Here is a 16,869-nt window from a genome sequence, read left to right on the forward strand (position 1 = left end):
TTGTGCCTGTAATTATGCATAGTGTCCCAGAAGCACCTATGAAATGTCCCTATGTTTGAAAGATTCTGTTCTAATTCACCGTGTAGAACTGGGTCACAGACAGCAATGGTGAAGACAGAGGAAGCACTGAGAAAACAATGCAATATGTTTGCTCTTCAGAACCCACAGTGGGTGCGTTGTTCTGAAAATTTGAGTAGTTAGGATTGTCATTCCCATTTTAAGTGTTTTTGGATAGATTGGTTTAAAAATGGGGTGTGGACCTAGGTACTTTTAAAGAGTATAAAGTTAGCTTCTTATGATTTCACTTCGGGTAAGAATATTAGTCAGTATGTTATATTATGCTGTGTGGTGATAACTGTTTGAGATTGCCTGGGACTTCAGGGTTCTCTGATGCACATGAAATAGAGGTAACAGGGTATCGTGTTGTTGTAGTCCTTATGCCATAGGAGGGTAAACTGTTACAGTGGACCCTGGAGTGACAACTTGCCTGACAGGTGAACAAACTGAATTTTAGTTTTAACTTGCAACTGGAGTCCTGAGTAAGGGCCCAAATGCCAGCCACTTGTGCTTCCAGATGGTCTTGGATGCAGGTTTAACATTTAAAGAGTTCTGGAAGGAACATGACAGCATCCTGTCCTGTGTGGGGTTGAGAAATCCTGAGCCAATGCCTCCCTAAGGACACATCTGCCTGTGTACAGGAGAGAGACTTTGAAGGCTGTGGAGAGGAGCCTGAGCCTCCATTGACCAACTTGAGTTATGACCAGCCCTCTTTCACAAGTCAGGGGTCCACTGTACTTTGGAGGGGTCTGCTCACTGTCCTTCTAATTTGCTCTTAATCAGTTCCATCGTGGAAGGATGGATACTCAAGCTCACTGAGTGCGCATGTAGAATGAAAGAAAAGACTGGAGACAGAAGGGTATAATGCTTAAAAACAAGGATTTGGGGACCTGGGTTAGGCCAGTATGTCCTAGAAAACATCTGTAATCATATTTTCCTCTGGCATTGTGATAGGGAATAATAAGTTAGTACATTAAAGCTTTCAGAGCAGTACTGGACCTTATACATAAGCTATTATACTTGAGTGATTTCTATGAGCTGCAAATATGTGATTATCATTTGAGTAAATATCTATGAGCACATCTATGAAAAAAATTCCTTTCACCTTTTTCCTCAATTTCTTTCTATGTCTTTTTTTTTTCATTGAGTTTATTGGTACATTTTAGGTACACAGTACAATTACATTCATCATTGGGATCTTGTACCTTTACACACAGGTCTTGGTTCTCATTTTTTTCCCCATTCCCCTGCCCTCCCTTTACCCCCTCCACCCTCCCCTATTTACAAAGTCTTTATTAGTAGTACCTAATTAATTTTTAGAGGCTTTCTTATGTTTTGCTATTATAATTATAAATTTTCTTTTAATTTTTTGATGCTATGAGTTAGTAACACATTTAATATATAGTTTTTATAACATGTAAATGGGCCACTCAGTTGTTTTTTGACCAACATCCTAATTTTGGTTGTGTTTCGGGTAGACAAGATCATTGGATGATTTCAGGATCCAGATAACATCTTGTAATAGAAAAATAAGTCAAGACAGGCGAGGCATGAGATCATGCAAAATCCAAAATAATGATTTCTATTCAATTATTGGGCTATAAAGATTTCAGTATAACTATTTTACTGCCCTTTAGGGATTAAGTTTCAAATTAAAGGCAACACAGAAACAACAGACTTACAAGGACAGTAAGTTCATATTCCAATTACAGGGTGTAATTGCTAACTCTCAGGTAAATTTTAGATTGGAGGTGAGGAGGGTAAAGAGGCAGAGGAAGAGTAGGGGAACAAAGAGGCTGTCTTCTTCTCTCTTATTGCTCTTGTAACTGTTACTTTCTGACCCCTCCATGGCGATGATGACACGAGCCTCCTCTTCGGCTGTTAGCCCAGCTGGGTTCTGGAGTTAGCGTGCTCACCCACGCACAGCGACAACGCACACTTGCCACCATGAAAGAAAACAATGCGTAGCTGTGGGCAGCTTGCGGCAGGACATGAGGGGGAGGACGCCTTGCAGTCTGAGCTCTTAACTTGTTCCTTTGCTTTGCTTGAGAAGTCAGGATCACTTGATCTCTGAGATCAGAACAGAGTGAAGGATGCCGCCCAAGGAGAAGATACCACCACAGACAGCTGCCGTAAAACATTTCCAGGATGTGGGACAGCCCTGCCAGCTGCAGAGGAGCAAAACAACAAAACAGACCCTTGTACGCTGGCAGAGCTGCACGTGGGGAATGGCCACTGGCGGTCTGGGGTTTGTGGGAAGCTCAAAAGGGATTTTATGGGTGAGAAAAGGTGATGTGGTACAGCCAAGTACCAGTGAAGAGGGTGGGTGCCACACCCTCACAGAGGTCTTCTGAAGACGTCACAAAAGCATTCCTAGTGTTGATGGCGTTTTCCCAATATTATTCCAAGGCCTTTACCTAGAGTGGGTTTGTGCAGGGAATGGGTGCTCAGGATTGGATGAAGGGATGAAGGAATCTGGAAATTGATAGTGGAACTGGTGAATCCCGGGACTGCGCTGCGACTGCTCTGTTCCGTTTCCCTGAGAGTGAAGATGTGTGTGAGCAAAGGAGGTAAAGTCAGAAATTATGTACAGACTGGCATGCAGGGAGGGAAGCACTGGTGTTCAGTAGAGGAACTCGTTCTGTCTCTAGGACCCTGGAAAAGTTGGCTCCTTCCCAGGGCCTTTTATATGTTCTCTGGGGTAGCAGTTCCAGATGTTAGAAAGGCAGGCAGCTGACCTCTCAAATCCAGGTTTAATGAAGAACGTGATTTGGCCCCACTATTCTGGTCACTGTAGGGAGGGATGTACTTAAAAGGACAAAGGAGAGAGGAAGCTGCCATCTCTTATGTACTCGCTCACTTCCGTAACATCATAACCAAATTGGTATTAAAACAAATCTGTGACTTCAGTGGTTTAGGAATTGCTGTTGTGTTCTCTTAATTAATCTCTGCTCAACGTTTATTCATTTTTCCAATTCCAGGTTATTATTTGAATTTTTAAAAACTGAAGTTCTAGATGTCTGTATTTCTGCTATGGCCAGTACATATTTCTGTCTTTATTAGATTCTCTGATGTATCTCCTAAGAAAAGACATGTTCTTCCTCACTTATTCCTGAGATTTTCTTGTTCCACTTGAGGGTCACAAATGCAGCATTTAAGGACATAAAATATGTTGGGAAATGGTATTTCCCAAAGATAAATGAAACGACAAGAAGCCAGGCATGGGCTACTCCATGACTGTGCTTGTTTTCAAAGTAGAAATGTTCTGCATCCATGTATGAATTATCATGCTACATCCCATAAATCTGTACAATTAAAATAGTGACTTTTAAAAGGGTGGAAAACATGTATTTCCAGAAAGACATCCTGCTAGTTTGGTCTGGGAGGTGGAAATAGATACAACTATTATTAACAAGATTCTCTTACAAGTGCAACACCCACAGAAAAGAACCAAGAGGATATAATGACTGCTTTAGGAAGTAAAATTTAAAGGAGCTTTCATTTTATATTTATGATACAAACTAAGTATGTTTAATTATAGATTAGAAAGGTAAATATGGGTCAGGGCTGGCTATTACGGATTTTGGTTTCCCAGAGAATAGGAAGATTTCGCCGAGATATGATAAAATATGCACTCTGCTCTCTATAATTTTGTAACAGATACTTTCTCAGGCTTCCCATCTAAACCACATTTAGAGGTCTTTTTACTGAGTCAAAACTATGAAAATAGTCTGAAGCTTAACATTTGGATTTGTTTCCAAATCCATTTAAGAGAAAATGGTGTTATTTTACCTTGTTTATATTTTTCTTTTTGTACTGACTGGGAAGGAAATCCAAACAGACAGGTTGTAAAGTTGTCTTGCTGGCCTTGAGCAAAAGCCATACTGAGGTCAAAATCACTGAACCTCAGTATTTCTTTCTTTAAACTTTATGTCTTTAAGGAGTAAACTAGAAGTCTTGGCTTATTAAAGCTTCCTATGGTTGGACATAATGAGGATCTTTAAAAAATACTGTGACTCCCAAAATATCTGTCCTCATGTGTAATTCTAACACCTGCATTTGATTTTATGCTTTTAGCTCTATTGCCCTAGGGCTTTTCCATTGTTTAGTGTTTGAAGACTTTGCCTGTGGACAATAAACCCGAAGATATGTCTAGAATCTGTGAGGACTACAGGAGGCCCTCTTCTTAGCTCCATGACATTCAGTGCATGCTAGGGCCAGAGTTACCCAGAAAACTGTCAAAGGATTTCCAGGGTTTGTCCTGACACCAGAATCCTAGTATTGGCAGCATCACACCTGCCAAATAAAAATGTAGAAAGCCTTTGAAAAGCTGTTTCCTTTAAGTATGTTTCTTTGCTGTTTTGTTAAGTGTACTTGAACTTGTTAGCCTGCCTTGCTGCTCACATAACACAGACCTGAAAAACTTAATGCTGACCTATATTTTTGACTCTGCCTGGAATGAGACAGCCACATGGGAAGTGGCTGCTGAGACAAAGGGTACCTCACTTGTGACGAGTACTCAGCTAGATCCATGCCCCTGCCCCATCTCTCTCTCTCTCCTTGAGAAAGCTCCTCTTCTGCCATGGGGAGTCCATCACCCCCCCTCACCAAGGAGAGGCTTGGCGAGCCCAGGAACTGTTTATGTTTTCCACAGAGCAGTGAGAGACAGTTTTCTCTTTTCTGTCAGGATTTCCCGCAGCAACTTGGCTTCCCACCTCATTCACCTTACCTTCCCCTGGGACAGAGCTCTAGTGCTATTTGTAAGAAAAATTCATTTTTAGGTCTGATATTTTTTCCTTGCCACCCTGCGGACCCTCTTCACAACAGAAGATGCCATCCCTCTTGCCAAAACTTGTAGGAAACTCCAACCCTTCCTCTAACTTATTGGGAAGAGCTTCCCATTTGAACCACAGGACAGCTAATGTCAGCAGCTCAGAATTCCCCCAGTCCGAAGAGGACTTTCCTACTTAATAGTTTTCTAAGTGAGGGTCAGTGCTTACTACTGAACTTTGAAAAGAGAGGGGTCATGACTGAAAATGAACATGAATGTCAATGTGAAGCCAAGAGAATTAAATTTCAGTTCCAAATGGCCACAGAGTTTTCTATTGGACATAGAGAAAAGTGACTTTTAAAATTTCCTACTTATGGGACAAATGTATGGACAATTATTTTTCTTCTTTTCCTGGTGTCTCCTAAAGTGCTATATATGCCTTTGGCAAACACCAAGTGTGAGGCAGTCTTCATGTCCTAGGCTTACAATTTATGGTGTTTTGGTATTTATTCCTCTGCTGTTGCTATCATGTAGCTAGAAAAATTCATCTCAAAGGTTTTCTACCTATATTGGGTCAATCACTAAACAGTACGAAGTCTAAAAAGCAGTTTTATTGTTCATAATAAAACCATTTTGAGTCCACCATTTATTTTCACGTGGCACTGACTCATCTATCTTCTGTTCCCAACTCTCGCTTGATAGGTGTCAGGATGAGTGCCCTGTGGGGACCTATGGCATTCGCTGCGCAGAGACCTGCCGCTGTGTCAACCGAGCCAAGTGCTACCACGTGAGCGGCACGTGCCTCTGCGAGGCGGGCTTTGCTGGCGAGCTCTGCGAGGCGCGCCTCTGTCCAGAGGGCCTCTATGGCATCAGGTGTGATAAGCAGTGCCCCTGCCACCTGGACAACACTCAGAGGTAAATGCCGCTGCTCCTGGAACAGTGTGTGCCGTTAAAGTTTTAATCTTAGCATCCAGGATTTGGTAAGACGGAGCCCCAGAGTTTTAGACCACAAGATCCTTCCTTTCCCTGGGATAGCCTGGATAGGCATCTTCATGCCGAAGGAATTAGTGACTGAAGGTCCAGGTCAGCAGGACTAAAATTGCTCGATGGGTGTTGGTGGGTATGAAATTCTTGTATTTATTAGTGGCACCTGATAAAGATAAAGTTTGCCGAGTTTACGACTATTCCCTAAGAGGGAGTCGGTGACCCTCCCTTAGAAGTAAAGGTGCAAGGGAAAGACGAAGGGTTAGGCCAAGTTTAGAATATAAAAAATACCATAAAATATTTTTACTGCAAGATCTCTTACTTGACAACACATCTGTGGAAGGAAAAAGGGCTACAGAGAGGAGGTGGATCGGTGAAAGTTTTGTGAAAGTGTTTCACATGGGGTTGTCACGCGTGAGATATCTCCAGGACTGGTTACTCTGACATAGAGCTCTAAGGGGTCTTTTAGGTAAAACATCTCTCACAGAATCTGAGCACAGGACATCACAATCCCACCCACCCTCTGGCCCTTGTCTTCCGGAAACACATCCCTACCCTGCCTCTTCATCTCCCATCTCTAAGGACCGCATACGCACAGCACAGAATTCGGGGCCTTGCTGGAAGACTTCGGGAAAAGCTGAATCGGACAAGAATGTACTGCGTTGCATATGTGTTCACATGTCGCTAGAATTGCTGTTCTTTGCAGTCAGCACAGATGTTACTTCATGTTTACTTCTGAAGGGTAACTCACGGCCACATGACATCCCAAGTGTGCAAAAGTTAAACGTAAACAGACGCATGTCATCGGTCTCTTCTTCAAGCCGTTGTTAGGCATGAAAACGGACTTTGTTTTGTGTCTGTGTGTGGTATGTGTGTGAGGGGAAGCACTTTAGTGGCACATGTCAAAAAGCGTATTCTCAATGTGGTTTGATAATTTTGTCAGCCACCTTAGTGAAGTCTTGGGTTTCTTTCTTTTTTTTTTTTTTGGTACCAGGGATTGAACTCGGGTCCTTGCGCTTGCAAGGCCGGCCCCCGAACCACTGAGCTAAATCCCTGGCCCTCTTTTTTTTTTTTTTTTTTGGTACCCGGGATTGAACTCGGGTCCTTGCGCTTGCAAGGCCGGCCCCCGAACCACTGAGCTAAATCCCTGGCCCTCTTTTTTTTTTTTTTTTTTGGTACCCGGGATTGAACTCGGGTCCTTGCGCTTGCAAGGCCGGCCCCCGAACCACTGAGCTAAATCCCTGGCCCTCTTTTTTTTTTTTTTTTTTGGTACCCGGGATTGAACTCGGGTCCTTGCGCTTGCAAGGCCGGCCCCCGAACCACTGAGCTAAATCCCTGGCCCTCTTTTTTTTTTTTTTTTTTGGTACCCGGGATTGAACTCGGGTCCTTGCGCTTGCAAGGCCGGCCCCCGAACCACTGAGCTAAATCCCTGGCCCTCTTTTTTTTTTTTTTTTTTGGTACCCGGGATTGAACTCGGGTCCTTGCGCTTGCAAGGCCGGCCCCCGAACCACTGAGCTAAATCCCTGGCCCTCTTTTTTTTTTTTTTTTTTGGTACCAGGGATTGAACTCGGGTCCTTGCGCTTGCAAGGCCGGCCCCCGAACCACTGAGCTAAATCCCCGGCCCTTTTGGGTTTCTTTATTGGAAAATATCGCCATCCTCAACACAATAAGTTTAGACGAGCGTTCGGGGAATAAGAGGGAATACTTCTGCAGGATTTGGTTTCACTTATCCAATATTAAGGAGCTAGCAATATTACAGACAAATCACAAATGTAGCCTCCTTTCCTGCAGCACTAGGCTTGTTGCAAAAAAAAAAAGAAAAAGTAAGCCTTCGTGGCAATAGCCGAGGGTACACTGTGTCCGTGTAGGGCTTTGTTGTGTGTGTACACAGCCGACATCAAATGCAGTGATAAACCTACAGGAAGGAAGAGCTCTGCTATGAGAAGAAAAATTGGAGAAGCAGAGAGAGTGTCAGCTTTGTCGGAACTGGGTGCTACCTTAGTAGTGGCAAGATGCAGGTAGAGAATTACTCGATACCAATACTGTTGTAATTTTGAAATGGGTACAATGTAGCTAAATATGCATGGTCTCACAAAGAAGCACAGATTACCCGACAATCACGCAGATCCAAATAACAGTGAGGTCTGTCTAATGCAGTATGTCACATATCAGAAGATCAGAAACAGAACGGAAGCTATTTTTAAGGACTAGCTTTTATAAATTTCTGTTCATATAAGTTGAATACTGATTGTATGACTCCGTCTGGTTGGGTTTGTAGTCAGCGCCATCCATTAATTTTTATATCTTGACCCAGGAATTCTTGTACTGTATCTTCAGCTTCCGCATAAAATTCCTGGAAAGACAGCGTCCTTTTGAACCAGAAAGAACAGAATCTTTTTTTAAATTCAAAGATCTAACTTATTCATTTACAATCTAATCAAGCAAGAGGAGCTCTGCTGTTACATAATTCATGATATACATTTATCCCTAAAGCTTTTCACTATACTTTATATTTCATTATACTTTTATATTTCATTTTAATTAATGAGATAACTAATGCAATGTAAATTAATCGTTTATCTTACCTTTAGGTAAATCTTGAGTTCTATAAATGTTCAATACATTGACGTGTGTTGCAGCTGTCTATTTAGTAGGGGTTTGTATTAATTAACTTTTACCGCACCATGAAAAACAATTTACACCAAGCGTAGTGCCCTAAAGCACACTTACTAGGTGATGATTTTTCACTCTGCTATTTGGGCCAGACTCAGCTTGGTGATTCTTCTGCAGGTCTCCCTGTGTTCAACTGGCAGGTTGAGTGGAGGCTGATCGGTCCTGGATAGCCTCATGTGCACATCTGATGCTTTGGCTGGGTGATGGGGCGTCCCGAGCTACATATCTCCAGCATCTAGCAGGCTCTGCTGGGCTATTTTATATCAGGATGGGTTTCTAAAAGCAGCAAAAACACCTTTCAAGCCTTTGGTTGTGCCATAGCTGCAATTTTTTGTTTGTAAGACAAAGCAAGTCTTACAGCTAAGTCCAGACTCAATAGGCTCTACCTCTGTGTGAGGAGTTGCAAAGAATTTGTTATCAGATTTACTTTGTGATCTATTGTTGAGTTGAAAGGAGTTTAAATACATTTACACATAGTATTAGTGTTTTAATGTTAGCACTGTTTTTTAGCTAAAACACATTTTGTCATGACCTGAACTTTTCTACTGAAAGTTACCTTCTATAGTGCAAATGATTTTGAGCAAGAAAATGACATTTGATGTTTGGTTAAATTCCGCACGAGATATGTATATTAGCTCTTGTTAATAAGGACATTCAGTAGCTGCTGGCCGTCAGCTCGCACCTCTTTGCAAATGCCACCTAATTGCCCCTGCATTTGAGCACTAACAACACTTAGGGAATGACTGAGAGGGCGCTCGATGACTTGTCCTGTTCTCGTCAATGTTGCATATTATCACTGTACGTAAGATCTTGTCGTAATTCAGTCGTTACATTTAAAAATACCTCGAAAATGTATATCTAGCTCTGTGGGTGTATAAAATAACAGACATTCTCCTACGTGTAAAAATCATATTTTCCTATATGCAGTCTGTTCTTTAGATGGAAAACAGGTATCGAGGATATCACCCTTCAACCTCCAGACTGCTGCTCCTACATCAACGGATAAATCTCATTACCAATTAAGTTGCATGCATGAGAACCCATCAAATGCCTCCAAAGTGCTCTGGCTCCCTACATCTAATTACAAATTGCAGAGTGCTGATTTGGGTGTCAATCAATCTGGGAACCAGTGTGCACTATCACTCACTGGGGGCATTAAATATTAGTTTCTCTGTGTGCTTCTCTCTCAGTTCAGTTCTCCGTCCCGATTATCTGTTTTGCTTAACACATACATGCCTACATCATGAATGTTATTTTCTACTTTTTAATGTAAGCAATATTTTCTACCAAAAATGTCCTTTCTTTTGTAGTATGTTAGCATAATGTAAAGTACTTTAACCCATTATTTGAAATATTTTCTTTTCCTTTTCTCAAATATAGGGCTTTCCCAAAGCCAATTTAAATTTATCCCTGTTGTTTTGTACAATCCTGCCGACCTGATAGTATTGCTAACTCTTAAATTTTAGCAATTCTCTTTTGTATGTAGTAATCCTTTGCTGCTAGCAAACTTCCTTTTTCTTGGGTGTAAAAGCAGCCCTTAGTTCAAGTTTGATTCTGCCCCTATCTGTGTGAGACTTTGAATAAATCTTACCCTCTCTATGCCTATACTTTAGGACATTATGAGGACTGAACTTGATAATTCACTTGGAATGTTCTCACTGCAATGACATAACTCAGTGCTTTATAAAGCTGCTGGCCTACACCTTCACCAACAGTAACAACACAAATATAACTGAGTGATTCCTGCAGTTAGTGCTGGTTCCCTTTAAGCCAAGACTTATGCAGATGTACGGATTATCATTTAGTGTTGCTTGAAAGATCATCTTTGAGAGATATCAGGAAGAAAGAGATGTGTGAAAACTAGATCTGGAGTAGGATCCACTGAACATCAGTTATGCCTTTATCATTTACTCATTTAACAGTCTCTACTAGGAGCCTCTCTTGTGCAAACTTAATTCTTGCCATCATAGAGCTCATATTTTAGAGCAGAAGAAAGCTATCACAGGGCTGCAACAGTAAACCTAGGCTTAGGGGTTATGACAAATGAGCTGAGGAAGCAGATCAGGTGCAATGAAAGCGAACAGGAGAGAGCTAATTAAAGTTTGGGAGGTCAGAGAACGTCTCTAAGATCGATATCTCAACTGAGAATGAAAAGGCACAGTGAAGAGAGACGAGGCAGAGCTGGGACCTGGCCGTCTAGATAAGCGGAAACCGTGTAGAGGCCCTTAACTGGGTAACATCGAACGCTTTTACAAAGTAAAAGAAATACGTTGTAGTCCAGCATAGAAATGGAGGACAGTGATGAAAAGAGAGGTAGAGAACAGGCCGTGACCAGATGCCGAGGCCACGCGGACCGGATTCAGAGTGACGTGTGTCAGGCTGGTGAAGACTGTTATTCTGATGTGTTCGTAGCTCCCTCTTCACTCTTAATAACGTCCCATTTTGCACAATAAATCATAGCCTTACTCTCTGTAGCACACACTATGGATTGTATTCTAAGTGTTAAGTAAAATTGTGAAGAGTTTTAAGGAGGAGAATGATATGGTCTGATTTACTCTTTAGGCAATGAGGCATGTGTGGCTGCGAGAGAAAAACTGCAGAGTTTTTGAGGAATTAAGGAGATGGCCTTTGTGGCACGGAGTAGAATGGAACAACAAAGATGAAGAGATGTGGACAGAGTCAAAATGTGTTTTAGAGTTAGAACAGTTCAATTCTAGTAATGGATTCAATATGGCAGGTAAAGCTGAGGTTTTCAGCAAGAATTCCCGGGTAAACAAAGTGAGGGGTGGTACTGTGCACAGTAATACAGATGACAAGTGAAGGAAACCGAGTGATAGATGAAGGGAAGTAGGGCTCTGCTTTGCTGTGTTTTGTTTCGTTTTTGTGCTGGCAGTCAAACCAGGGCCTTGTGCATGCCTGGCAAGTGCTCTGCCTCTGAGCTACATCTCCAGCCTTAGGGCTTATTTGTCTTTCACATGCTAAACTTGAGATGCCAGAGACATGCCGGGTGCCTACTCAAGGGTAAGCAATTACCAAAGCACAAAAACAGAGCAGATCTAAGTAGATCTGAGTCTCCAACCCTTGTCTTCTGAATCTAAACCTTTGATACTCAGGACAGTATCTCAATTGCAGAATTGTGCTTGCATATTTCTTCGTAGCATGTTTCCTGAGTATGATTTTGTTGGATGCTGTCCTAGTTCCTTTTGTTGTTGCTGAGACAAAAATACCTGACACCCCAAAGTAAAGAGGAAAGATTTATTTTAGTCCATAGTTTGTAGAGGTTTCAGGCCGACTCCAAGGTAGGGTGGTATGGCAGAGGGACATAGCCGAGGAGGAACAGTCCAGAGAAGGGTAGGCAGCAAACAGCAGCAGTGAAGCCGCAGCAGCAAGCCTCCCTTTCCCTCTTATCCCCTCCAGGGTACAAGCCTTCCCTTCTCGATACCCAGACCTATGCTAAACCAATGAGTGGAATAATTTGGTTATCCCACCCGTAATCCACATTCACATAACGGATCCAGCCACCTCTGAAGATCCCCACGTATGAGTACATGAGGCTTTGGTGCAATATCTAGATGTAAGCCGTAATAGATTTTGCCTGTGACAACCTAGTTGCAGTAGGAGTCTAAAGGTGTATCTAAATAAATTTACGAAAATGACAAACAAACCATCTAGCTGGTAAACTTTTTCTGAAGAAGGAGAAGGAGAAAGAAAAGAAGTGGAAGAAAGAAAACAAGAAATAGAACAGGAGATTCTGTGGCACGGCAGAGACCCTCTCTGGACAGACTAGAACATCAGGCCTTCACTGGAGGTTGTTCAGGTAGTGGGAGACTGGAATTACAGTCTTCATCTCTTTCCAAAAGCATGGAATCTGGGCACTGTCCTCTGATTAGGGCTAATTTAGCAAATGTCTGGATACAGCAGAGTTTTGCTGTTGGCCCTGGTTAAAGGGATGGTTTTAACTCAAGTCAAAGATCATCCTCAAAGAGTTTGCCAACTGTCAGCAGAGCTAGTTTGGTTGTTAAGATTTTTTTGGTAGTGAAAAGCACATGTGTTTTGAGCCAGCGTGTCACAGAGTGCCGTATTGTGTCACTTCCTCACACACGCAGCTTAGCACAGCTGATGTGTGCATTTGTTACTGAGCAACAGCTGGCTGCCTAGCCCCTCTGTGTGGCTGCTGTTTCAGGTGACAACAGCTGCTCTGCTGCCAGGTAGAGGGAGCTGAGGAGACTCAGGCTGACAAGGTCACACTGCTTTTGGAGTTGGCTGGGCTCACAGTGGTTAACTAACGTGGTATTTCCATTGGATAGAGTTTAGCACTTCTCATAGAATTGGCTTCTTATTGAATCAGTGCTTTTAATTCAAGAAAATTAAAAGGCATCTCCAACAAAACAGAAATTAGAAAGCATTTCCATATGGTTGTAGTAGTCATGATGCAAGAGCTTGATGCTGATTTGATACATTTCTGCAGCACCAATTAGGTTTTAGCCAATTAATGAAATGATACCAAGCCTTGGAATGAGGTTCTACATGGAATTATCCACACATTTAATGATCATGGCTAAAGCAACATTTGCCCATGCCTTGGGTGTCATGTTTGCCCCAGAATGACTTGTTCCTTTCTTCCATGTCTCTCAGCTGTCACCCCATGTCTGGAGAGTGCGCCTGCAAGCCAGGCTGGTCAGGACTCTACTGTAATGAGACTTGCTCTCCTGGATTCTACGGGCAAGCTTGCCAGCAGATTTGCAGCTGCCAAAATGGGGCCGACTGTGACAGTGTGACTGGAAAGTGCACCTGTGCCCCAGGATTCAAAGTGAGTGACTTGCGCTGCGCAGACAGGAGGGCGTAAGCGGGAGCGGATCAGTCCCACGGCTTACATGACCTGCTGTAGAGTGCAGTGAACATGCTCAGATCATTCACATTCTTAATAAGAAGAAGAAGAAAGAGAAAAGTGTTAATAGAGATGGAAGTAATGCCCTTTGAGTGAAGACTGCAAAAGCTGGTGGAACTATAAATGTATCATTAATTTTAAATATAAGAATAGGTCAGGAAGTATGGCATATTATAATTATTCCTTAAGCAATTATTTTAGTGTCTTTTATAGGGAACAAAGAATTTAGATTAGTTATTATTATAAACAGTTACTGTTTTAATTTCATGAAATTTTAAAGACATATCATACATCAAGTTAGCATGTATTATGTACATTCTAAAGTTCGTTGCACATAGTTTTTAGGTCCCTTTGAGACTCATGGCACTACAAATATGCCTGTATCCTAACAAAGCAGAATTTCACCTACAGTTTCTAGGATTTTTTAAGTATAGGTAGGAATCTTTGAAGGGAAATGTGTTGCTCTCGAATTATCTCCTTTCTTTCTAAAGAAGGTCACGTTGAACTTTGAAGAATGTTGATGATTATTCCAGAGCACAAAATGCTGTACTAGGGGATCATAAAATCACAGAGCTGAGGGAATCTTTCCGAACCTATGTCACAGTCCTTTTGCTGAGCCTTTCCTTTAACCTTTGTTTTGAAAAGAGTCTCCCCCACCCTCACTTTTTTTTTTTGAAAAGAGATGCCCTCCAGTTGCCTTTGGTAGTCCAATGCTGTGTTCAGCGCTCATTATTGGATAAATTGCATCATGCTGCTGGCTAATTGTGCATTCTGTTGCTTTGTTTCACCTACTGACAATATTACATATTATACAGGAAAGTCTAGGAAGCATTGGAAACTAATGTATAGTCAGGTCTGTGCCTGTGTATTTATCCACAGTAATTTTACAGCTACAATTTAGTTTAATATATTGACTTGTCGGAGCAAGGATGAAAGGCTTATATTTTTAGTTCTGCTCTGAAGGCACTAGGTTTTTGGGGGGTCCCATTTAATACTCTATCCTAAACATAGGCCAGCTAGTATTACCCTCGATCTCTATAACACGCATAGTGGTGATGTTGTAGCAACTTTGAAAAAGATACAATGTGTTAAAATTAGAGTGGGAGCACAGTCAGCATTGCCAAGATGTATTGTTGTTTGTGTTGGCCTGATTGCAGTTGGCAACACTGCCTGCATTTTACTATTTGTGCTTGTCTAGGGAAATGACTGCTCTATCGCATGCCTTCCGGGAACCTATGGGATAAACTGCTCCTCTCACTGTGGCTGTAAAAATGAGGCCGTCTGTTCTCCTGTGGACGGTTCTTGTACTTGCACGGCAGGTAAGAGTGGGTGAACGAGTCATTTATTTGATTCCAGCCCTCTTGTCTACTCAAGTCACAGGAGGGACACCTTGACAAGGCTCTGGCACCTGCTGCATCAAAGGTGGGTGCCAGACCTCAGCAAGGCCCTCACTATGCATGTGGGCTCCGATGTCTTCATGAGTCAAGGAAAAAGCTCACATCAGATGATCTCTGAAGTTCCTGCCAGCTTTAGAAGTCTGTGAATCTGTGCTTTGGGGAAGAGCCGACAAGAAGACATGTGTCTGTGCTTCTGAACTGACTAGCCTGGAGTCATGGCAAGAAATGCAGCCAAGCACAGATTGTCTGTGAGGCCCCGGATGTGTCCATCCATAAATGAAGCCAGGATCTTGGATACATTGTTCATGGTGAATGGGGTCCTGCATCAAAGACAGGGTGTTCTTTCACACACAAGCTTCCCTCTTCTTCCCATGTAAATATTCTAGTGTTCCCAATGTGAGCAATATTCAGCATTCCACCATATGCATCACCACGCATTAAAGTTGCCCCACTCTGGGTCTTTTTGCCCAGAAGCCCGGTGGTGCCTCTCAGCGTTGGCATCCTTGGCAGATGACACAGCACACACAACTGTTTGGGTCTTCAGGGGTGCCTTTTGTTTATTTCTCATCATGGCCTTTGGTGGCAGAGCCAAGGCTCTGTGCTGCTGGGGCCCAGCTGAGAGGCAGTGTTGTGCCTCCCCAAGATGTTTCCAAAGTGAGACGTGGTTTGGGCGGCTCTCACGTCTGGCTGCCTTTGTTTCTCACATGCTCTGTCCTGTTGTGCAGGCTGGCACGGTGTAGACTGCTCCATCAACTGTCCCAGCGGCACATGGGGTTTGGGCTGTAATTTAACCTGCCAGTGTCTCAATGGGGGAGCTTGCAACACCCTGGATGGAACCTGCACGTGTGCCCCTGGATGGCGCGGGCGGAAATGTGAATCTCCCTGCCAGGTAAGCCTGCTCTGGCTGGGATGGCCTGGGAGGAGCTGATGCTGGGTTGGTTTCCTTTTCTCAGATTTCCTGATTTAAAGTGTCTGGGTATGAATAAACTTCAGCCGCTATTAGAAGAACCAAGGTGGACCTAGGGTTAGAAAGAGTTGGACATGGAAATCACTCATAAAGGCTCTGTGAGGATATGTTCGTTCTTTTCTTTTATCTCTGCGCTGGTTCCTCCCCACCCAGTCAAACGTTTTCTGTTTCTTATACACTCATCACTGCTGGCAGCCAGTCAGCAGCATTGGTCAAAACACCCAGTGTAAGCCTGTCACTCTCCAAATATTTTGTTTCCATTATCATGGAAAGTGCTTGCCTTTGGGGTGGGAAGTAGCAGGGGACTGAAAAGGGGTGGTAACTGGTGTCACAGAAATGCTCATTGAAGTGATGAGAGAAGGTTGGGAAACAGTGTAGTTTAATGTAAATAACTCTGGAAGCAAAAACATCTCCTAAGATTTGCCCAGTTCGACACTCCGTTTTCTTGACCTACTTTGGAGTGTACATTATTAGAGATATCCCCTGTATCTACTGCAGGCTGACAGGGGTGCAGATGGGAAGTGTGTTCTGCAGTAGCCTGCTGGTTCCTCTTTGCAAAGCACTTGGCTGGTTTCTTTGCCTCCTTTGCATCTCTTTTTCTTCCGTGGAAAATCCTTTCTCCAGAGCCATTAAGAATTCTCTCAGTAGCTTATGTTTCTGCCTCCAGGACATCATCAGATGGCAAGATGATAATGTGACCCCCTGAACTAGGCCTCTGGAGAAGTGGCTTCCAAGAAGGCTTTTCTCTCTCTGGGCTTCCTCCTCATTAAGGACAACCCATTTCCCAAAGAACTGAGGACCCCTTCCCTGCCAGGCTACTCTGTGCCCTCCAACCCTCCAGGACAGACCTTAGCTTTGCTGCCTTTCTGCAGACCAGTGAACAAAGTACCCATACTTGCAGAAGGCTTGGAAGTCGTCTTTCATTCTCTGGCTGTGGACAATGCAGAAGACCAGGGAGCCACCTTGTCCTTTCCCCTACTTTAGATGTGTTAGTAAATCAGGAAAAGCTGTTGTCTAGAGGTCTATAGTGTGGTAGAGCTGAATCCTGTGCAGCTCTATCCAACAATAGTGAGGCCTAAAAAATGGTTTCATTGGTTTTCTTAGTTCAATAAGCTCTAGACAAATGATCATG

The 16,869-nt window shown here is 42.9% G+C and overlaps 1 protein-coding gene across 8 annotated transcripts in view; it reads left to right on the forward strand.

The window, feature by feature from the left end:
- Megf10 (multiple EGF like domains 10) overlaps nt 1-16,869 on the forward strand; it is a 323,793-nt gene that overhangs the window by 263,064 nt on the left and 43,860 nt on the right. For all 8 annotated transcript variants that reach the window (XM_033766476.1, XM_033766479.1, XM_010627214.2 and 5 more), the window contains exons 9-12: nt 5,531-5,743; nt 13,121-13,295; nt 14,572-14,692; nt 15,496-15,659. In XM_033766476.1, the coding sequence (XP_033622367.1) occupies nt 5,531-5,743; nt 13,121-13,295; nt 14,572-14,692; nt 15,496-15,659 (673 nt within the window). The remainder of the gene's footprint in view (nt 1-5,530; nt 5,744-13,120; nt 13,296-14,571; nt 14,693-15,495; nt 15,660-16,869) is intronic.

Source organism: Fukomys damarensis, unplaced genomic scaffold (assembly GCF_012274545.1).
Source record: "Fukomys damarensis isolate Sample0158 unplaced genomic scaffold, DMR_v1.0_HiC HiC_scaffold_3, whole genome shotgun sequence".
Lineage (NCBI taxonomy): Eukaryota > Metazoa > Chordata > Mammalia > Rodentia > Bathyergidae > Fukomys > Fukomys damarensis.